We start from the raw sequence: 22974 nt of genomic DNA, 5'->3' as shown, positions 1-22974 counted from the left end.
ACCAGCACACAGGTGCCTAACATCAAAGTCTTTTCCTTCTGGAAAGAAATGGAAATCTTGCAGCATCATAATTTTTCTGCATCGCAGAAAAGTAACTGAGCTCTTCACAGAGAATGAGATAACGTTTTGCAAGAAGAGATTTATTTTGATAAGTTATGTTAGAAGACACATAGATGACCCTATTTTCTGAGAAAATAAATATAGCACAATAGACTAGACTTTATATTCAAAATCAATTAATGGATTTTGGTGTCTGCACTTCTGCATGCACAGGGTGGGTGCTCCTAAAAGTGCAGTTCTTAAAGAGCAGAGAGACTGGTGTTGGAAAGTCTTAAAATGCCTCAGGCTGAAGGTTAGACATTTCCAGTGTTTACTTCTCTGAGCATCATCACTGTTGCTTTAGCAACAGTGAATTTATCACTGGAGCACCAGAAAATACACTCATTTATAGGAACTGAACTACTGAAAATTAGTTTGCTTCTTCAATGAAGCTTAGAAATACTGGAGAACAGTCCTGCAGCTCCTGAAGCATAGATGACTGAAGGTTAACTAGAGGCTACCACTAATATTTATTTGCCAGTAGCTGGTGCAAGACATGGAAAAACTAGTGGAGAATAGGTGTATAATGATTATTTCACGCACAGAACTTTAACGCCTCCTAACAAATGACAGGTCCATATCTTTCTAGAGCAAAAAGTAACTTTCAGGATCATTGTTCCTTATGAGACTCGAAGCATCCATTGTTAATATACAGTGCAATTCCACATGGAGGACTGAGACCAGTGAACTCATCCTCAAAGGTCAGTGGGACAGCCGAGCACCTCCAAAAATGGCTCTCAAGGCAGGAGATTCAGCTTCAAAATTGTCTCTTAGGATGCAAGAAGCAACATTCAACAAAGAAGAAAATGGATTATATACATAGGAGAGAATTGGCAGCCAGCTATGTCCCTATTTACATTTCTACATGTATCAAGCAATGGAATATTATGAATATTAGGCAAAGACAGACTCTTTCAGTTTTCTGTTTTTCATAATAACTTTAAATTGCTTCTGACATGCTTTACATAATAGTCACTGAAAATATCACAAGACTCACACAGAAAATTCATCATGAAACTAAACAGTGTGAAAACAAGTAATCATCTGAAGATGAAAATAGTTTCCAAAATCCCAGGACTACTGTCTGTAGTCAAAATCTGACTGGCAGCTGAATAGTAAAGGAGGCTTTTCCCAGAGATCTTTAGTGACAGCATGAGAAGTGAAGGTCACAAACTAAAACATGCCAAGTTCCAGTTAGGTATCACACAGCATGTTTCACTTTAGTTTAGTCCTGGGACAGGGCCCCAAGAGTCTCCATCCTCGGAGGTACAAAGCACTCAGCTGGACAAGGCTTTGAGCAATCCAATCAAACATGAAATTTGGCCCTGTTTGGAGCATGGGAACCTTAAGAGTCATCTCAAAGCTAAATTAGCCTGGGTTTCAAATGTCATGTTCAAAAAGTTTGGTTTGTTTTTTTTTTTCAATCAGAGCATTTTTATCAAAAGCTGAACCTTAACATCATACATAAGCCAATAATAGCTTTTAACAGCACTATAGAAGAGGTTGGGATCAATCTTCTGCAGAGGAAGCAGAATGATAAGGCGAGAAATTACTTCCTTCTCCCTCAGAATATTCACAATTGACTCCAAGATTATGACAAGATCAGAAAAATCTTTCTTAAAAAAAGCTTGTTCAGGGCATGTCTATTCCAACAGACAAACCTGTGCCACTCAACAACTGGCCTACCAAATTAATAATAAGTATATTTGAACAAACACTTTGCCCACCAACCTGCTCATAAAACATATATTTTTGACTGCCTGGAAATTCATCCCCAACATTAAACACAAGGGACAACTTCTGAAATTTGAAACAGTTAAAAATGGCAGCAATTTGTTTTCACTTTTTTCATCCCCCCCACCTAATTTTTTCTCCAAACCCAGCTACTTGAGTCAGTGCTATGTGACAGCACCACAGATGGGTGCATTTATAATGAATTTGGAGAAGTTAAAACCACAGTGATAGCAGACACAAAATAAAAATATGGGGAATTCTCCTTAATTAGATTACACTCAGCACACCCTGTCTATCTGAATGAGGACACGGCAGTGGAAACCACCTGACAGCATCGCTAATGCAACCGAGGGGGTCTGTGGCAGCAGACATCTGTTTTAAAACCGTGATCCAAATCTGTCCCTAGAGGCAAATCAGCCAGGCTGTGGATGTCAGTCTGAAACGTTAAAAGCAAAATTCATCCTTGCTGGGAGCAGGTGCAGTTGCACTAAACTCAACACATTTCAACGGCACCCCGGATTTCAAGCAGCTCCAGCAGTCTGCAAGTGCGGCAGAAGCACAAGGAGAAATAGACCCATTCATCATAAAACACTCAGCTGTCAGCAAGGTGTAGTAATGCTGCTTCCCAGCCTAGAAAGGTCTCCAAAAAGTGATCAAAGTGCAAAGCATGCTCAGCCCCTACCCACTGCCCTATAAATCAAGGGCTTGCAAATTTTGCTGTGTGGTGTTTTCTCCCTCATGCTTAATTTTCTTGCATACAGACCTGTTGGAGGATCTTGCATACACCCCCTTACTTAGAAAAGCAATAAAAACCATTTTCCTTTTTTTCCTCCTCTGAAAGCAGAATCTATTTATGTTTTATTACAACAGTCCATGGTGCATGTCAAATATGGAGGGGCCAAGGAGGAAAATCTGGCAATGATCCTCCTGTTCACCATTTCAGAGAGCAGGCACACACCTCAGAATAAATAAATAACCTCTAAGCCATCCCCATTCATGTTTATAATTAGTGCAATCTATTTAACAAACAGACACATAATATAGGTCAATTATGTAGGTCATGATAAATTTACGAAGAACTTCAGCCTGTAGGGCACCAAAAAGACCACGTTGAGGCAGCATTTCCAAAGTTACAGCTCATTTCTGCACGTGGTTTGTGAGCAGCAGTAAGGAACAGCAGAGATCTCCTCAGTTTTTCTGGTTTGTGGTACTATAGCCACAACCATCAAGGAAAACATCAGCAGCATCCCCTGCGAGACCCTCCCCATGATACAAGCACAGAACTGCCCCTCCAAAATAGTGGACCAGTTACTACTTTCAGACAAAATTGCCAGAAGCATAAATGTCTCAAAGATATTTAATTTCTATGACTTTGTCAAAAACTGATGGGTATCCAGAGGGGAGATAGAGAAATATGTTATTTATGCTTCCTCCATAGGGAAGGAAGTGGTAACTCAGCACTTGTCTGGTATGTTTGATCATGGCCCTCTCAACCAGGAACAGATGTAGCAGCAGAGAAGGTGCAGTACATGCCAAATCCTGCCTTGCTAGGAGTTTTGGGTAGGAATGATGAAGAACCACAGTGGAGAGCATCAGAGAGCAGCAGGTGCCGTGTGGGGTTTCAGGTAAGTGACAGGGCCTCTGAACTACCTGTCCTCAGGAATATGGGGAGGATGCAGTGAGAGATGGCCACAGAAAAAGCTACACATGAATGGTTTGCACCAAGGAGACAAATTTAATGCTCAGGATTCAATGAGCATCACACTTTTCCGCTACAGGTCAGCACGAGTATAATTTGCTCTTTGAGATGAAGGGAGAAGATGGAACCTGAATGGAAATTTGAGCTGTAGGTTTAGATGTTGTTCCTTCTTCTTAGTATTTCCAAGTATTGCAGCAGACCAACTCTCTCACTGAGTACACATCAGCTGGTTGAACACCCATGTGCCTCTCTGAGCATGTAGGGACATGGATCATTCAGTGGGATTTGGCACATGTTGCTACCTGGCTTGCACACGTCAATCACGTGCAGTTCATGGGCACACTGTGCCAAAAATACTGACTTTGTGCTTAGAGCACAACATAATCTTGTTACTGTTCACAAGTGTTGTGACCAAATTGGTGAAATAACCTTTTAATTATACAGATTCTTCTAGCTGTACAATTTGTCTTTGATCCCTGTTTATTAATTTTCATTCAAACATCCAAAACAACTATTCTTATAACATGGGAGTGGCAGAGGTAATATCCCAAATGGTTCCCAAACTGGTTCCCAGTAATCTGCATTCTACCTCAGGTTTGATTTATATAATACACCAAGCTATGAACCTAAATGTACAAGTATAAGTAATACGTACAAAATGTAGATATCATACTTGAAAATTTGTTACAAATCTCAGACTGTGTGGCTTAATTCTAGCAATGACCACAGTACTGTGTGTGACAGTTTCAGGAATGGATCCAAAACCCTTTAAACCACATACACTCCATCCCAGCTGAGGGAAGAATTTTTTCCACAAACAGCCTGAGAACTGTTCCCATGCACATAAGTAATGTTTTTCACAGGAGGGAGGAAAAAAAAACAACTCAGTATTACATTCCCATTTCTTTGGAATCTCTAATCCTAACTGCAGCACTCTTTATAAGCTTTTCACAGGAGGGAGTTAAAAAAAAACAACTCAGTATTACAGTCCCATTTCTTTGGAATCTCTAATCCTAACTGCAGCACTCTTTATAAGCACATATGCAAGATATTTCTATTTCAACTAAGAGAAATAAATACTGTACTATTTTGCCCCCCGTCCCTGGGAAAATGGCGTTCCTGACAAAATACTGCTCTCTGCTGGCCTTGACCTGCTTTTCCTCAAGGGCTTCACCTCCTGAGATCTGCCTTCCCCCGTGAAAAGGGAAAAAAACCTCTTTTGCTGACCTAGCAACCGGTGACAGGAGCATTTCTTTATTTAGAATGGAAAAAAATTGTTTTGCTAAGGAAAACTATGCTGACATCACTGAAATCTTCTGTCTTGAAGAAAAAATGCAAGTAGTCCTTCACCCTGAGTCACCCTCCAGAAGTATTCCTGTTTCCTTGCAACCTGGAAAAGAAGAAACGGGCCGGGCTGTTAATGTAGCAGGCTGTCTGTTGTCATGAGTTCAGATGACTGTGTGTTTCTAAATAGAAGGGACTCAAGTCCTGTTCTAGGTTTCAGGAAACTTGCTCCTAGGTGGGTTTTCACAGCAGCCCAAATTCCTAGTGACAACCACAGAATTTGAGATGGGGCTCCCTAGTCTTTTACTTTGAAGGACAACTCCAGACCTGAGTAGCTCCCTAGCCCAAAACTTGAAGTATCTTTACTTCCTATCCCCATTTTTTTTCTGTTTTACCAAAAGAGCATCACTCAGAACAAAGCTAACTGAAAACCAGCTTATTTGCATTGAATTTACCTTCACACTGCCACTAGATATCACTGAGCTACACCTGACATGACCCATAAAAAAAAAAAAGAACCACAAAAATTGGGTTTAGTCTGTCAACATCTTATATTTTGGGGCAGAACAAGGTGATGCCATGCTGCAGACTCACCAAGACCAGCGACCATGCCCAGCTATGACCATGACCATCCTCCCCTCAGTCTGGGAGATAAAGGGCATTTACCCAGCAGTCAGGCCTCATCTTTCCTGAGGTTCTCCTGTCTGTCTTATCCCCGGTGGGTTTGCAGCTCCTGAGATGCTGTGACTGACGGGAATGCCACAGCAGCAATTTTGTGATGAACACCTATGGGAATTAGCAGAGCACTATCAGATGTCTCTTTTTCTCCAGCAGCTGGCAGACTCATGTTTCTGTGGTGAAACCACACCAGCAGGGTCTTGCTTACAAACCACCAGAAACTTAACACAGATTCTGTTGCAATCAAATCACAGAAGAGCCACAAATCTTTAAAAAAAAAATTAATTCTTTGTACATGAGGTATGGAGAAAGGTACAAAGCAACTACTCAGGACCGAGCACGGCTCATGTTATTGTCCACAAAAATGAGATTAATTTCCCCGTGTGCAACAAGCCAAGAGTTACACACTCAAGACAGACATCTGATTATTTGTAGGTACAAAGCAACTACTCAGGACATCCTTTCCTCACATCTACTCATGCTCCCTGCCTCAGACCCAGCTCAAAATTGCAGGACAAGAGCTCCTGGGAGGGCTGGTTCTCACTGGGGTGCAGAGGGTGCCCAGCAGCCCTGCTCTCGGGTTTCCTGCAGTCAGGATGACCCCAAGAGCCCTTTTTTCCCAGCCCGGTGGCCAAAGAAAGAGTCAGAGTTCTTCGGCTCGTGTTCACAAGGTTGCTTATTATCTGTTATCTAAAATATTTTCCCTCAGACCCATAGAGTTCTGATCTGCAGGTCTGTCAAGGGCACAGTACCCACCCCTGGGCTGGTGTTGTCTTTTATATTAAAAACTACCTGTACTTTATTTACAATTATTTTCCAATACCTATCACCTATGTTAGACAGTCTGCTTCTACTCTAGACCAATCCAAATATGCTAACATCACCCAGAAGATGGAGGCTAGGAAGAAGAAGGAAGAAAGACAGGAAGACGCCCAGATTCCTCCATCTTGTCCCCTAGACCCCCATAGTAAAATTCTTCAAAATTCCACCTTTCACCCTGTGACAACTATTATTGTGCTACTTAAACTTTTGTGACTTGTAATTCTTCATACAAGGTTGGTAATTTGCTCCATGAGTTAAGACTGAAATCCCAAGTGTCTTTGCCTCCCTGCCAGGGGCACGTGTCACCCAGGGCACTCCTCTGGGTGTCCTGGGTTCTGACACCCTGCCAGCCATCTCCTGGTGGCCTTATCCCTGGGCCATGGGATCTCTGTCACTACCCACACAGGCCCCGCTCTGCTCTGTCCCCCCTCACCTTGAGCACGGCTCATGTCATTGTCCACAAAAATCAGATTCATTTCCCAGTGTGCAACAAGCCAAGAGTTACACACTCAAGACAGACATCTGATTATTAGCCCGGTGGCCAAAGAAAGAGTCAGAGTTCTTCGGCTCGTGTTCACAAGGTTGCTTATTATCTGTTATCTAAAATATTTTCCCTCAGACCCATAGAGTTCTGATCTGCAGGTCTGTCAAGGGCACAGTACCCACCCCTGGGCTGGTGTTGTCTTTTTATACTAAAAACTACCTGTACTTTATTTACAATTATTTTCCAATACCTATCACCTATGTTAGACAGTCTGCTTCTACTCTAGACCAATCCAAATATGCTAACATCACCCAGAAGATGGAGGCTAGGAAGAAGAAGGAAGAAAGACAGGAAGACGCCCAGATTCCTCCATCTTGTCCCCTAGACCCCCATAGTAAAATTCTTCAAAATTCCACCTTTCACCCTGTGACAACTATTATTGTGCTACTTAAACTTTTGTGACTTGTAATTCTTCATACAAGGTTGGTAATTTGCTCCATGAGTTAAGACTGAAATCCCAAGTGTCTTTGCCTCCCTGCCAGGGGCACGTGTCACCCAGGGCACTCCTCTGGGTGTCCTGGGTTCTGACACCCTGCCAGCCATCTCCTGGTGGCCTTATCCCTGGGCCATGGGATCTCTGTCACTACCCACACAGGCCCCGCTCTGCTCTGTCCCCCCTCACCTCGAGCACGGCTCATGTTATTGTCCACAAAAATGAGATTAATTTCCCCGTGTGCAACAAGCCAAGAGTTACACACTCAAGACAGACATCTGATTATTTGTTTCAGAGCTGCACAAGCACGGATGGTTGGTGGTGTTCTACAAACAAAGGATGCCCCTCAGGACTTTCCAGGCGGTGGAAACCCAGGGCACAGGGAATATTTCTCTGTCTGCTCTGGGGTGCCCTGACCCCCAGGGGAGCACTGACTTTGACTCTCATTCATGGAGAAAGTTTCCTAGACTTCAGGATAGACTAGAATCCACAAAAGTGTGAAATAGATTATACACAGTAGTGTAAGTGTATCACTTGGGTGAGCCATTATTTATACACAGATATTTAGTACTAGTAACCTCCCCCCTCCCCACATACATGTTGAGGGCAACCCAAAATGCTACTGTATTCCATATCTTTCTGTGCCCAAAATTGTTATTATCTCTAAGACCCTGCAACCAGAGAAGAGAATTGGAGTGGGCGGTGTCACATGCCCTTTTAAAGTCTTTGTTCATGAGATTTAGCAATTCTGTTTCCAGTAGTTATTTACTGTTTGGGTTTGTTTTTTTTTTTTTTGCATGTTGCTCTTTCACTTGTTGGTAAACTTATTTTTTCACTTACATCTATTTGTATTTATTCCTTATTGGTAGAAGGGGATTGATTAAAACTAAAGGGAGATAACTTATTTAGAGCATCCACCTCTTAATTTGTCTTAAACCAAGACAGTACAGCCCCTTTATTAAGACTGGTTAGTAATTATCATACAAACTATGTGACCCACATAATTTCCATACATGCTCAGGGGAAGGGTCTTCACGTGCCCATCACCTTTTTGACCTATAGGTGGGATTTTTTAGCACTATAATGAACATATTTCAGCTATAGGATACACGGACCTTGAGTGTTTCGCCAAGTTGGCCATAGATATATCAACATCTTGATGATGTACCTCACCCTTAGAGCTTGTTAGCTCCACGGTGTCCCTAAGTGACGTTAACTACCACCTGATTTGAAATAATTCTGACACATTCCACATTTTCCGACACCGCTTCTCCACACCTTTCTGACCTTGAGGCATTTCACCTTTTCTTCTTCTTTTTTTAATTTTTTTTTTAAGGACATTTCGCGGAATCCCCGCACTGAGGGGCTCGGCCGCTCCCGGGACCGCCCCCCCCCACCCTTCCCCTCACGGAGCCGCGCGCCCGCCTCGCGCCTGCGCCGTGGGGGCGCGAGCCGGGCGGCGGTGCCATGGCGGGGCCGGCGGGGGCGGCGTGAGTTTGGGAGGGACGGAGGGATAGAGGGAGCCGGGAGGAAGAAGGAAGTGCGGGCGGCGGGACAGTGTCTGTGTGTGTGTGAACGAGGGGCACCCCGCGGGGTGGGCCAGGCCGGGCCCAGGCTCTGCCGGCCTCCCAGCTCCCGCCGGCATTCCCGGCTCCAGGGCGCCAGCGGGAAGCTTCTCCCTTGCAGCAAATCTTGGCGTCCCCTGACAAAGGCAGGGAAGGAGCAGTCGCCATTCTCTCCAGGCAAACGGCGGTAGGGGGTTAACCCTTCCAGGCTGCTGTGCCGCCTCATTTTTCCAGCCTCCGCTTTCCTACGGTGGTGCTCGTGTCTCCGGGAAGGATTCCCCGGTGCCTGCGGCTTTCCTCCCCCGTGTGCCATTTAGCTCTGGTGTAGCTGCAGCTGAGGCCTTCCCGGCACCGGGAGCATCGCAGCGATCGCCCCACAGACCTGCAGCCATCGGCACCTGCGTGTCTCTGCCTGCTGGTAGAAGCCAGGAAGATTTTTTAATTTACTTGCAATGCCATCTTCCTGATTTCTGTGTGATGACAATGTACAGTTCACCCTCCCTTAAGCTGATCCGTTCTTTATGTGTATATGTGCCTGTGATTTTGTTTTCCTCCATTTTTATGAAATGTTGTCTTACCTGGTTTTGGGAATGCTCTGTAATCACTTTAAGTTCTTCCCCTTCATGCCTTCTGTATGCTTCCTGAATTTTCATTGAGAGGTTACATGTGTGTAAAAAGTCTTGTTTAACTCAACTTCATCAATTGGTTTCCATTCTCTTCATTAATCTGTCAAAAAAGGGAAAATAGTGTGTAATTTTTCTCCCCATAAATTACCACTGACTACTTTTTAATCATCTGAATGATGCTGTGTGAGGGCTTGTAGATTTTGTGGGTTGTGCTGTGGTTTCTTTCCTGGTGTTGGAGATAGGGGAGGAGGGCACTCCATTCCCTGGATCTTGCATCTTGCCATTCAAAGTTAATTTTAAGTTGTCCTTGTCCAGTTTTCTGGAACCTCCCTCACCATCCAGGAACTAACAAAGATAACTGCCCAGAGAAGCTGTGGGATATTCATCCTCAGAGTTTTTCAAAATGCTCTTGGATATAGCCCTTGGCCTCATGGAGGGTCCCAACAGCTGCCCCAGGATGTTGGATGAGGTCCCCTCCCACCTTAGTCACTGTACATAGCTTCTCTGCACCCTCCTTGTTTTGTGCCTTATTTGGCCTCTGTAGAAATGGGGGAAAAGAAGATTTGTGCTGCTCCATGCCTTAAAGTGAGCTGTGGGACTGGAAGAGGTGCTGAAGGAGGTTGCTTTCCTTCTGTTCACTGCGAGAGTAGTGTCCAGTGCCGTGGGCATCATACTTTTGGATCCTTCTGTCAGGTTGGGAAAATAAAACAGCTCCTTTCTCTTCTGTTGGATGTAGGAGTGATGTGGGAGCCACCTGTTCTGCGTGAAGGACAAGGAACAGACCACTTGGTAAAGGGAAGAAACAAAACATCCCATTAAATGGAAGCCATGAAGATATCAAAGCGGTTCTTCGCTTTTGGGATTTTGACATGCATAGCTGTTTATGTTGCATATGTAAAATGGCACTTGGGCTCCAAATCATTTGTGGGAGCCACAGAAGGAGTTGCTGAAAGCAGGGGAGATAAACTGACCCATCAGGCAGTGACCACAGATCTCTCTGTCTTTTATGGAATTATGTTTGACGCAGGAAGCACGGGAACTCGCATCCATATATTTAAATTTGCTCAGCAGCCAAGAGGTATGTCTTGCTCATTGCATGACAGATTAAGTCTTTCCATAAATTGTGGAGGAGGTTATTGATGACAGTTTTCTAGGGTCTACTTGAACACACATGCTTCAGGTCTTTCCAGAGAGCCATCAGGAGGTATGAAATGGTTCAGGTGTGTGTTTTTGGATTAAATTATGAAAATGTTCAACAAGGAGAAAAAGCTGTAGTGTCAAAATATGAAGTAAATAGCAGTAGTGTCTTGAAGAAAGGCAGTTTTTCGTCACACTGATGGAAGAGGCAATTATAAATTCAAACTGCCTTATTTCCCCAATTTTTTTAGGTTGTTTGGTGTCTCCACTTCCTGGCAGTGAGCTGCTTCTCTCTACAATGTTTGGTTTAGTGCATCCTTGGCTTACTGTTGTGTTTAAACTGCAAAACTAAACAAAAATTGCAAATAGTTTGATTAAAATTGCTGTGTATTGCATCTGGGTAGAAACTACTTCTGAGAACTGAGGAAAAGTGAAAAAGTGTGCAAAAAAAAAAATCTCCAGCTTTCCTCTGCAGTAGTAAGCTTTATTTGTTTTTATGTTGTCAGCTTCCCTTTGTGAAACTGTTGAAGATCAGAGAGCCTGTGTGGGTGCTGTTAGTAGGTGATCTAAAGGCTCTGTGGAGGATTAGCAGTGTGGAGTGTGTGTGATTGGCCTCTGGAGAGCCCCTTAGGTTAAACAACAGTCCATGGATTTCCTTCTTTTCCTGTGTCTCCAAGTTTTTGCTTCTTCCTTGCCTGCTTCATTTGAAACACAATTTCAGAATGTATCACAGCAAACTTTATGGAGTGCAAGTGTTGCCTGGTCTGATGGCTCATACAAGGTACTGCAGCTTTCCAAAGTACTGAAGTCTGCATCCCTCTGCTGCCATTAAAAATAAGGGAAAAGCTTCCATTAGGTTTTGCTGGAATCAAGTTTAGCCAGAACAGGGTAGGCTGAAACAGGAGGTCTTTTTATGCAGGTGCAGTTTGAAAAGCTGCACATGGCAGGTGAAATGCCCCAAAGAGAGCTTGCATGCATCTGGTGACTGATGTGCTGTGTGGACAGCAGCACCTGACAGCCAGTCATGGCTTTAAAAGTGGTTTTCTCAGGTTCTAATTCCACAGCTAGGGCTGTATTTAAATTAGGTCAGGTGGCTGATAATAGTTCATTAGACAGAGGCTTCAATTGACTTCTATTAGCACATAATAATGGAACTTTTTAAATGGTTTTCTTTTTGTGCATGCAAATTTATTTGTACCATTACTTATTTTTGGAATACTGCTTTTGAACAGAGACTCCCAGATTAACCCATGAGACGTTTAAAGCACTGAAACCAGGTCTGTCTGCATATGCTGATGATGTAGAAAAGGTAATTTAAGCTACTTCTTTCCTGTCTCCCTCACCTTCTGGTTTGCAGGGATTTAGGGACTCCTAGACCCAGCTCATAGTGTTTTACAAAAAGCCTTTGCTTTCTGAGAATTTGTCATACTGCCTTTTGAGCCATTTGTAGCCAAAAAATTTGGTGGCAGAATTCTGTTTCACTGTTTGATGTTTTACATTCATAGTGTTTTACAAAAGCCTTTGCTTTCTGAGAATTTGTCATACTGCCTTTTGAGCCATTTGTAGCCAAAAAATTTGGTGGCAGAATTCTGTTTCACTGTTTGAAAAAGTGACTCTGTTTTGGACCAGTTGCTCAATGTTTCCCATTATACCCACCAGGCCTTATGCTGTGGTGACATAGTGAGTCCTGCACCTCCTCTTGACCCCTTTTGGTATTAACTTGTCTCTGTTTCACATTTACAGTGAATCGTAGCTCTGATCACCCTTTTGATTTTTCAAAATAATTTTTAAGATGTATTTTATTGTTCTTTGCTCACAGAGTGGCCACGGAATAAAAGAACTCCTGGAGGTGGCAAAGAAAGAAGTTCCTATGGAGCTGTGGAAGTTTACTCCTCTGGTCCTGAAAGCCACAGCTGGCCTACGGTTGCTGCCAGGAGAGAAAGCTCAGAAGTTGCTGGAAAAGGTATTATCTCTTGTCTTTCTATTTGCTTTCCAGAAAATATGCTCCTGTTAATAATACAGCACCCTGGGACATTCCTGCAAGCTAGAGTGTCCATGCCTTTCCCATATATCTATAATACCTTGAGGGTCACCAATTCCAACAAAGCAAATGGGATTCCCTTCCCTATCCATGTTCACCCTTTGTTAATGGCATTTCTGAGCAGTCTTCATGCTTGAAAAGCCATCACATCCATCCCTGTTTCTGCACCACACTGCAAGGCCAGCACATAAAGGCTGCTGCTTGTTGGACTCTTGAACTTCAAACAAAGTGGTGAGCAGCAGTCAGGATCTGGCCCAAGAAGAGGAGTAGTAGTGTAAAACTGGGGTTTTAAAAAGCTTGTTTTTCAGCTGAAAAAGTATTTCTCTGAATGTAGCTTTTATTTGAACTACAGGTGAAGGAGATTTTTCAGGCCTCCCCCTTCTTTGTGAGGGACAATTGCGTGTCGATAATGAATGGAACTGATGAAGGTAAGCAGCTTTATGGAGGCTCTTTCTGCAGTCCTGGAAATTCCTGCTGCACTGTGACAAGTCCCTGCCTGCTGTAATGGGAACCCATAAGCAGCAGGTTTGACAGAGGCCTCTGGTCCTGAAAGCCACAGCTGGCCTACGGTTGCTGGCAGGAGAGAAAGCTCAGAAGTTGCTGGAAAAGGTATTATCTCTTGTCTTTCTATTTGCTTTCCAGAAAATATGCTCCTGTTAATAATACAGCACCCTGGGACATTCCTGCAAGCTAGAGTGTCCATGCCTTTCCCATTTATCTATAATACCTTGATAATTGTTGCCAATTCCAACAAAGCAAATGGGATTCCCTTCCCTATCCATGTTCACCCTTTGTTAATGGCATTTCTGAGCAGTCTTCATGCTTGAAAAGCCATCACATCCATCCCTGTTTCTGCACCACACTGCAAGGCCAGCACATAAAGGCTGCTGCTTGTTGGACTCTTGAACTTCAAAGTGGTGAGCAGCAGTCAGGATCTGGCCCAAGAAGAGGAGTAGTAGTGTAAAACTGGGGTTTTAAAAAGCTTGTTTTTCAGCTGAAAAAGTATTTCTCTGAATGTAGCTTTTATTTGAACTACAGGTGAAGGAGATTTTTCAGGCCTCCCCCTTCTTTGTGAGGGACAATTGCGTGTCGATAATGAATGGAACTGATGAAGGTAAGCAGCTTTATGGAGGCTCTTTCTGCAGTCCTGGAAATTCCTGCTGCACTGTGACAAGTCCCTGCCTGCTGTAATGGGAACCCATAAGCAGCAGGTTTGACAGAGGCAGAGTTTTTATGCAGCCACAGGCAGTGCCAAAGAAATCTTGTGCAGTGTTTTCCAATTTGAAGTCCTATTCTGATTTTGAAAGCTCTTAGTGTTGAGCAGTTCCTGTAGGATCATCAGAAAGCCACTGTGCAGTCAGCACTTTTGGAGAAGTTTCTGAATATCTGCTTTTTGAAATGGTCTTCAACAATTGGGTTAGTCCACTCTGGTCTTGACAATTCTTATCAGAGCTCTCTGGAAGCACTTGATCATAATGTTAATTATAACTTATATAACAAGTGACAATGTGAGTTCAATCTGAAAGAAAATGTTATATAGGGAAGAAAATACATGCTGAAGTAAGTTCATGTTAATCCAAAAATGTTGAGGACAGAATGCCAAAATTCTAAGTGTTGAAATGTGTTTTAAATCTGCTCAGAAACCAAGCTTTAAAATAGCTGAAGCTGTTTATGAGTTTCTGTTCTTGCTGCTTAATGGAGGAAAGATACTCTTTTTCTTTCGTTTTAAAATCAGTAATAGCAGTGATAGCCTAGGTTCAGCCAAGGATTGAAGTAGGCCATGCTCTCTGGCATGCCTTGAGTTTTAACCACATGAGTAAATATTTGAATTTGTTAACATAAGGCCACTGATTCACCTAATTTATGGGGAACAGTTTATAAAACAAGAGGAACAAAAACAGCATAGCTCACAAAATTGCTTAGAGGAAAACAGGCAAAATTAGAACACTGAAAGATAAAAATTCTTAGTGTTCATAAAGAAAAGTGGAGTGCCTGACATCAAACAAAAGCCAACAGTGAATGTTTTCCTAGAAAACGAACAGTGTGAGTTTCAGTCATCTCTTTGTCTTTTAGCTAAGGACTGACACCTTTGTGACTTCCTGCCTAAGTTTTTGACCTGTGAAATACAGAGTTCTCCAGGCATTTCATACATGGGGCTTCTCTCCCAAATATCACATAAGCTCTGATAGAGAAGGTCATTCTCTTTGTTCAAATAGCCTAATCTTGAGTTTGTCAGCCACTGACAGTTCTGGGAGCCTTGTAATATGGCTTGACTTACTTGTTGCTGCTGTTAGATAAAATTAAATGTTATGAGCTAAGCATGTGTCTTCTGAATCTTTTCCTTATTAGGTATTTCAGCCTGGATCACAATAAATTTTTTGACAGGTATGTGTACATGAGCATGTATATAAAGATGTGACCAATGCTGTGAAATTCCTGCTCTTTTCTGTCCCTGTGTGGAATTTGCTCATTCATTGGGGTGGAATGGGAGAAAGAAGGCTCTGAGAATAAGTCAGCAGTTTGGTTTTGGTCTGGCCTATTTATGTCATTAGGATTTTGTCCATTTACTTGATGGAGTGAGGAGTTTAATCCTTTTTCCTAGATGTTTAATGTAGCTTTTCTTTCAGTTCCCTGGAGGGTACCAGAGCATTTTATTCCTTTTTAGAGCCTGCTGTGACTTGGGCTAAATTTTTTGTGTAAGTATTCTAGATGTGCTTGGCAGCTGCAGAGAGTAAAAGAAAGTGTTGTGGTACTTCCTTACAGATTTATAACACAGAAATGCCACAGATGTTTACAGTGCTGAGTGAGAAAAGGGTAGCTGAAGAGTAGAGAGAAAACTAAGCTGAAGACTTCTCTGACAATACATAAAGCACTCTGCCATCCAAGTGCTCTGTTCAGCACACAGTGTGTGGGGCAATGTGCTCTGGAGCTTTTTATGCTCCCAGGAAATACCAGAAAGGTCAGCAATCTTCAAACATCAGCTATCGTGAGGTATACTGAGGTACTTGGCACAAACTCTCCTTGTCAGAAGGGTGCATTTGAAGGATCTAACTGAAAAAAACTAGATCTAAATGAGAGCAGAGGTCTTGGCTGGCAGCAGGAAGAATTCCAAGAGAGCTGAGTCTCTTAGGCCAGCTCTTTTCAGTCTGTCATCCTTTTGGCCACAGGAATCTGCAAAATATTGCTAAGGGATCAGGGAGAGGTGGCCAAGACAACCACATTCCTCTCTGTTACAAAGTGGTTACCAGAGCAGAGTTTGCAAAAGGTCTTTGCATCCAAAATGTTTAGGAAAGCAATAACCAAAGCTGCTGTGATTAGGGCAGGAACAGCCACTGAAGAAATAAGAGACTCTTGTCACTTTAAGATTTTCAGGTCTGATAAAGCCAAAATCAGTGCCCAGCAGATAACAGTGTAATTTAGAGCTGTGCAAAAGCTGAGAGTGGAGTTAGATTGTTCTCTTTCCTTACCACTGTACTTCTGGTTTTGTTCATAGCCAGTTTTTCACAGTGCCCACCATGGCTTTCTCTGTTCTGTCACACGTTTCAGGCAGGCTAGATGACCCACAGAGGAGAAGTGTAGGGATGCTGGATTTGGGTGGTGGATCAACACAGATCACCTTCCTTCCGCGTACCAAGGTAACGTGAGCATGCACACTGTTGGGAAATGCTGCTGCAGGAATCTGTAACTGCTAAGATTTCTTTCCCTTGGAAACAGAGCAAGAGTTTTGTCAGTGTGACGTGAAGCCACACATGTGACTTGGTCATATGTGCCTTTTTATAGTCAGTCCCAGAAGCATTCACAACTCTTTGTCCATCCTCTTCGTCCAGCTCCGTGGGTCAGTGGTGCTTGTGGTGAGTCTGCCAGGGCTGCTTTATCTCATGGAGGACACCACGTTCTGAGTGTCTTAATCCTTGACTGTCAGTTTGTACAGCCTATGACAAAGAGGAGCACAAAACCCAAGGCTAATAATGAATTCAAATCCAAGCATATGGTCTACACTGAGGTTTAAGAACACAGTAAGGTGCCTTCTCAATCCTTGTTTCTGATTGTCCTGAGTTCACTCAGTTGCAAATTAATGCCATTTTAGCTTCCTGACAGTTTTTCTGCTGTTCTGTGAAGCCCTGTGGTTCTGGTATTGTAAGGCTCTGGCCTGAGCAGAGATAGTGCTCATAGTAAAGCTGCACAAAAGCAGAGGGAGTGTCCTAGCCTGGGATAATCAACACATTGCACTGTTTCAGCAGAATGGTAAGAGAAGGGTCCAGGATGTGGAAATTCTGGACATAGAGAAGGAGTTAAGATATGAGCAGCGCTGTGGCCAGAGCTTTGCTCCCCACAAACACTCTAGCTGAGGCTGTGGCCAGAGCTTTGCTCCCCACAAACACTCTAGCTGAGCTGATGCACTTGGGGAACAGGCTACCCTTTCATTCCTTCAGACCACAGGCTGGTCCTCACTCTGTTCCTTGGCAAGCACAGGGATGTGCTTTTCCTCTGGCTTGTGCAAGTTCACAGATGAATTCACTTGAGTAGGAAGTTAATGCGTGCCTGGCCTTCCTATTAGTTTGCACACAGTTCCTGTAGTAGGGATCATGTGAAGAGGCAGTTGCTGGAGCCTCTGGACAAAAGCAGTTCAGAGCTGGAGCAAGGATTCTTTTTTAATGCAAGTCATTCTTTTATACAGCACATTGGTGTGGACACAAATATGACCAGTTTGAACCCTGTCATGAAGACAGCTCCAGGTTTTGTGGCTGTCTTGTGCATCAGTAGTCAAATTGAAATCCTTGCAAATTCATCATTTCTCTCTGATTCATGCTAGGATTGTTTCATGTTTTTCCTAATGTGTTGGAAGATTACCTTGTTGATGTTTGCTGCTGGCTGGCAGAAACCTGACAGTGGCATCTTTTTTTTCTTCCAGGCAACTCTCCAGACATCACCATCTGGCCACACAACTTCATTTCAGATGTTTAACCACACCTACAAGCTGTATTCCTACAGGTTAGTTGTGGAAAAGAGAGCACAGTGCTCAGGTGGAAGCTTTCTGTGAAGCCAGGGAGACTGAGGTGTTTTTCTGGAGTGGGGTCCTTGCAAATGAATACCATGAAGAAGCAGAGAAACTTGAGCCACGTGATTTTGGTGGATTAACCTTGGCTGCCCACCATGTGCCCACCAAGTCCCTCTATCACTTTCATTCTATTAATAGGACAGGGGGAAGAAAATATGAGAAAAACTCATGGGTGAAGATAAGGACAGGGAGGTCACCAGTTATTGTCATGGGTGAAACAGTGTTGACTTTAATCTAATATTTTAGTATTTCATTTAATTTATTGCAAATTAAACAGTAAGATAATGAGAAATAAGAACAAAATCAAAAATGCTTTCCCTCCATCTCTCCCTCCTTCCCAGGCTCAGCTTCACTTCCAACTTTTATACCTTCTCACCACTGAGAAGCACAGGAAGATGGAGAATGGGGGTTGCAGTCAGTTCATAATGCTTTATCTCTGTTATTTCTTCTTCCTCAATATCTTCTCTGCTCCCAGTGTTTTTGGACCAGCAGCTTCTTCTCACCTGTGTTTGCTGTGGAGTGTGGTTGGGCTCAGAAAGTCAATTCTGTATGCAAGTGTCTGTGCTGCCTTTGAGGAGGGTAGGAGTACCCAGTGAGGTACTAGGAGCAGAGTTAGAGAAATGCCATTGCCAGTTCTCCAAGAGCCAGATTACAACTGACAGCTGTTGCCTGAGCTTTTTCAAAGATAAATTATCCTTCTGGATAAGGTAATATGAGAGCAGGCTGTCACACTGTTCCACTCATGTGCATGAGCTGCTGACTTGAGCCACTTTACCATGGCTGTCAAGAGGAGACTGGCATGTCCCAGTTAGGTTGTCAGTGGAGTATCAGAGGAAGGATGTCTGTTGCTCACAGAGGCTTTTCTCCCTTTGCAGTTACCTGGGACTTGGGCTGATGTCAGCAAGGCTTGCCATTTTGGGAGGAGTTGAGGGAAAACCCTGTAAGTTATGGGCAGTCTTCAGATCCTGGTTCTGAGCTCAGGATGTCTAGTCCTATGGGGGGAGGAGCTGTGTATTCCCTTCCCACTGGCTCGAAGTTCCTGAGTGGCATGTGGGCTCCTGTCACCATGGCTGGGTGCATTTGAGACAAATGCAGGAGGTGACACTGACAGATCCCAGGAAACCTGGATTCTTGCCAGCCTTAGGTTGGGGGTGGCATGGGACATCCAAACCATGACTGGGCTGTGGAGGGGCCTTGCTGAACTGCAGGACAGTATGGAACAGGGCTGGGGGTGAAGGATCTGAATTTATTCCTTACAGGTTTTCCTAATGTGGCTTTGTTTTACTTCTGCAGTAGGAGAAGGAGAGGAATTGATCAGCCCTTGTTTACCACCTGGCTTCAATTCTGAATGGCAACACGCTGAGATAGTGTACAAAATTAAAGGACAGAAGGCAGGTATAGTGATTTATCACTCTTGCTATCTAGGTTAGCTGCTATTAGCACAGTAAATGATACACTCTCATCCTCTTTCAAAGACACCAGACTCTGTTTACTGTTCTGTCTGGCTCCTCTTGATGTGCTGTCAAAGAGATCCTGCAGTTTTGTCTTGTGCCATGATGTGTCTGTCCAGTCTGTAAAGCTGTTAGAAATGATGCAGATGGAGTTGAGCAGTCCTTGAACAGGTCTTTTTTCAAAACCCTTCTGCCTCAAATGATGTTGTCCATCTCTGATCTATCACATAATCTCAACCTGAGGATGGTAGGTGTCTGCCTCTAGAAGAAGATTCAGATTTCAGTTCTCTGTGAATAGTTTTGCTATTTTGCAAAAAGGTGCCTGTTTCCTGGCAGATCCTAAATAAATTCTATATATATTTAACTCTCAGCCTGTAATATAATGGGGTTTTTTTGTCTTCTTTTAGGTGAGCCTCTGTATGAGTCTTGTTCTAATAAAGTGGCAAAGATGCTCTACAAGAAAGTGCATAGAGCTGGGGAAGTGAAGGACCTGGACTTTTACATTTTCTCCTACTACTATGACTGTGCAGCAGAGGCTGGTCTCATAGGTATGTCTGCTTCTGAGTTGGTTTCTTTTTAAATGGCAAGTTCTGGAAGCAGTGGGAACACTTGCACACATCATAATGCTTTGCTAAACTGTCATGGAAATCAGTCTGTTACACTGCTGTGCAGCATTGACTTGATATTAATGTCTATAGAGAAGATACTGGGCCTGTGAAATACAACCTACAGCCTTTGATAATTGTTCTTAAACAGCTTGCATTTCAGAAATGATTGTTGCCTAATTAGCTCTACAATCCAAAATAGAAAAAACTTCATGATGATAAACAAATTTCTTGGGCAGTAAAGCAGTAAAAATTATTTGGGCTGTGTGTTTGCTCCACTGATCTTGTGATGGAATGAAGATTTTCAGATATTTCCACATGCATTCAGAATGCATCACATCTCTTTTCCAGTGGTGTGCTTATGTACAAAAGGCTGTCATATTCAGTGGTAATAAGCAGAAAATGAGATCTCAAGTTAGTTTAGACAAACACACCGCCCTTCTCAGCCACTCTCTTTTTACAAATAATTCAGATTTAATGTGTTGCAGAGCACCACTGCCCTGTCAGATCTGGTCACAGGTGTTCACTGTCCAGGCACCACTGGACAGGGCAGTGAAGAAATCGGGGTCAGGTGAGATGGTCTGTAAGCTCTGTTTCTGTAGGAAACAAGGCTAAAGGTTCTTCATAAACCAAGGCTTTTGGATCTATACTGAGAATCTTTTGAAGGTTCTTCTACCTTTAAAATCAGTCTGAATTTTGACATTGATTTCAGTGGCTCAAGGTTTAATTTCCAAACAACTTTATGATTTGAGTCTACAATTGCCTTTATACAAAGACCGTAAAAAAGTGGGTTTTTTTTTCTTTTAGATAAAGAAAAAGGAGGAAGCTTAACTGTCAGTGACTTTGAAATTGCAGCAAAATATGGTGAGTAAAATACACACACCAGTAATTGTATGTAAATTCATTCCAGGTGGCAAATGTGAGGCACACTAACAAGCCTGATGCTTTTAAGTAAATATTGAGTCCCTCTAACTAGCATCTAACCAACATTTCTGCTTATTTCTGAAAATATCACCTATTTTTACATTAACTTTTGCTTTTGCAGTGGGTTTTATTTTGAGTTTGTCTTTTCTTTTATGTTGTTAGGCATTTTTTAATTTGGTTTAGTCAACATTTGTTATGTGCTGGTGCTCAAGAAAGATAACACACCTGATGTTGCTCAGATATTCAAAGACTAAGTAGATAGAAGAAAGGCTCTTTTCCTGGAGAGACTGCTGTCTTAGGGGAGAGACAGAATGTCTTGACTTCCTGACAAAGCTTATGTACTTATCCTAATCTGTGTATGTTATTTCAGCCCCATTGTAACAGGTTCCATCACTGACAAGAGCTGTTTTGTGGCTTCATTTGAGATTTTTCACAGTGGGGCTGTTGTTAGACCTGAGCCCAAAGTGTGAATTCAGACACTGTTTTCTTTCTTTTCAGTTTGTAAGACCATGGAAATCAGCCCTGGAAACAACCCTTTTCTCTGCATGGACCTCACATACATCACCTTCCTGCTGCAGGAACTGGGCTTCCCAAAGAGCCAAAGCTTTAAGGTGAAGCTCAAAGTGGATTTCTGGGGAGAGTGGGCAGGAGGGTGCCAAGGCAGGAGTCATCCTGCCAGGAGCTTGGTTCTTGATTTACCTTCTTGCTACAACACATGGTCTGCAATGGTGGGTGCAGCAACACTCTCCCCACAATGCTGGTAACTGTTTGTCATAATCTTCAGCACTGTATCCACCTTGCCTGCTTCAGATTCTCCCAAAAAATTGTGGTTTAACTTTTCTGACTTTTTTTTTTTTTTCAGCTTGCCCGGAAAATTGACAATGTTGAAACGAGCTGGGCATTGGGAGCCACTTTCCATTATATCGACTCACTGAATAGACTGCAGTACTAACACTCCTAGAAGGTGACTTCTTGGAATTTCCTTTTTTTGGAAGCCCAGCATGGGAGACCCTATTGAAGGGTGTGCTTTTGGATTCCAGAGTCCTTTGGAAGATCACCATGAACTACACTACTTTCCTCCCACCCCTGCCAAGCCCCCACCCTCACTAGCTTTTTTACAGTGCAGAGTGTAAAGGAAAAGCCTTGATTTGACAGCATGTGCCGTCAGCTTAACGTAAAACTTGATTCTTTTGGAAGGAAAACCAGGACTCTGCAGGACATCTATGATCTCTATGAGAAAAACACACCTTTTTTGGAATATGCCTGTACTATGTGCTCGCAGTGTGCTGAAGTTGCTGAGCGGTCACTCCAGAAGGAACTCTTTACTGTCCTGATTTCAGGGTGTTTTTTTCCTGTTTGTCAGCAGTTTTCGGTGATGATTTTTATTTTACTACTCCTGTGTTTGAAGGTGAACTTGTGTGTGTGCAAAAATGGTGCATTTACACATTATGCTGCTGACGGGCAGCAGCTTTGAAATGCAGCATGGAAGTCACAGCTCTGTGTTCCAGTTGCCGAAGGAGAAAAGCTCAGGAAGACTCTAGAACTGCATATGGACTTGGAGGCATTAGTTGGAGCCTGTGTGCCCTGTAGGATCAAAGCCTACAGCTGATTCCCTGGCTGTTGGGAGGTGGATGATGGAAGGCAACATCAAATTTGCTGAATGAGCAAGGCCTGGGAGCTGGGTACAAGGATAATGATGGATTTGACAGTTCTAGAGCTGGTCAGAGGAAGATAGACAAACAAGATGCAGCCACAAAAATAAACCCTGAGCATGTCTTACTGGACATTGCAGGCTTTTGTGCCCTGGCAAGGTTGATGCAGGGCTGGGAATTAATGCATTTGCATGGTATTTTGGGTGTCTTTTACTGCAGACACATCTGTGCTAAATGAATGTATTGTGGTTGCAATGAGCCAGGGCAAGGTAGCTGATGTGCCCCACTCCAGCAGTGCCTGGTATGCAGGCAGGGAGTGATCACAGGGTCTGGAGCAGATATGCTGTGCTATTTGTAATCTAACTGTGGATTTGTGATGTATTTAATTAATGTATACAGAAGAACCAAGTGGTCTTTTGGGGGTGCAGAAGAGCCCAGCTTCCCCGAGAGCCCTGACTCATGGGCTCAGGGCAGCAGTACATGACACAGTGACCTGCTGTGTGGGGACACTTGAACTGTGCCGACAATAAACCCCCGATTTGAAATCAGAACGTGGTGGTGAGGAGGCTTTTAGCGCCAGAGCCCGCACGGGGGGTGGGATGACAACTCACTGCCCTGACG

At 43.3% G+C, this 22974-nt stretch overlaps 1 protein-coding gene across 5 annotated transcripts; it reads left to right on the top strand.

The window, feature by feature from the left end:
* The first annotated feature begins 8739 nt into the window (after positions 1-8739).
* ENTPD6 (ectonucleoside triphosphate diphosphohydrolase 6) lies at positions 8740-22898 on the top strand. Of its 5 annotated transcripts, XM_041424163.1 has the most exons (15): positions 8759-8783; positions 8980-9276; positions 10221-10562; positions 11854-11930; positions 12441-12584; positions 13015-13090; positions 15012-15047; positions 16209-16297; positions 17575-17654; positions 18597-18661; positions 19015-19116; positions 19580-19720; positions 20585-20641; positions 21200-21312; positions 21564-22898. In XM_041424163.1, the coding sequence occupies exons 3-15, from the start codon at positions 10304-10306 to the stop codon at positions 21651-21653; spliced, it is 1329 nt and encodes a 442-aa protein (XP_041280097.1). In that variant the 5' UTR covers positions 8759-8783; positions 8980-9276; positions 10221-10303; the 3' UTR covers positions 21654-22898. The 5 variants fall into 5 exon arrangements, with proteins under 5 accessions (XP_041280096.1, XP_041280097.1, XP_041280094.1 ...); XM_041424162.1 differs by lacking the exon at positions 8980-9276 and having other exon boundaries at positions 8740-8783; XM_041424160.1 differs by lacking the exon at positions 8759-8783 and having other exon boundaries at positions 8857-9045.
* The last annotated feature ends 76 nt before the right edge of the window (positions 22899-22974 follow it).

Source organism: Onychostruthus taczanowskii, unplaced genomic scaffold (genome assembly GCF_017590055.1).
Source record: "Onychostruthus taczanowskii isolate IOZ18803 unplaced genomic scaffold, ASM1759005v1 scaffold80, whole genome shotgun sequence".
NCBI lineage: Eukaryota > Metazoa > Chordata > Aves > Passeriformes > Passeridae > Onychostruthus > Onychostruthus taczanowskii.
This window is presented reverse-complemented; position numbering and strand designations above follow the sequence as displayed.

Coding starts and splice junctions, on each gene's coding strand:
- ENTPD6 (XM_041424162.1), top strand. CDS start 10,304: ATGGAAGCCATGAAGATATCAAAGCGGTTCTTCGCTTTTGGGATTTTG. Junction 17,655..18,596: donor TACAAGCTGTATTCCTACAG/GTTAGTTGTGGA, acceptor CTCCCTTTGCAG/TTACCTGGGACTTGGGCTGA. Junction 21,313..21,563: donor CAAAGAGCCAAAGCTTTAAG/GTGAAGCTCAAA, acceptor TTTTTTTTTCAG/CTTGCCCGGAAAATTGACAA.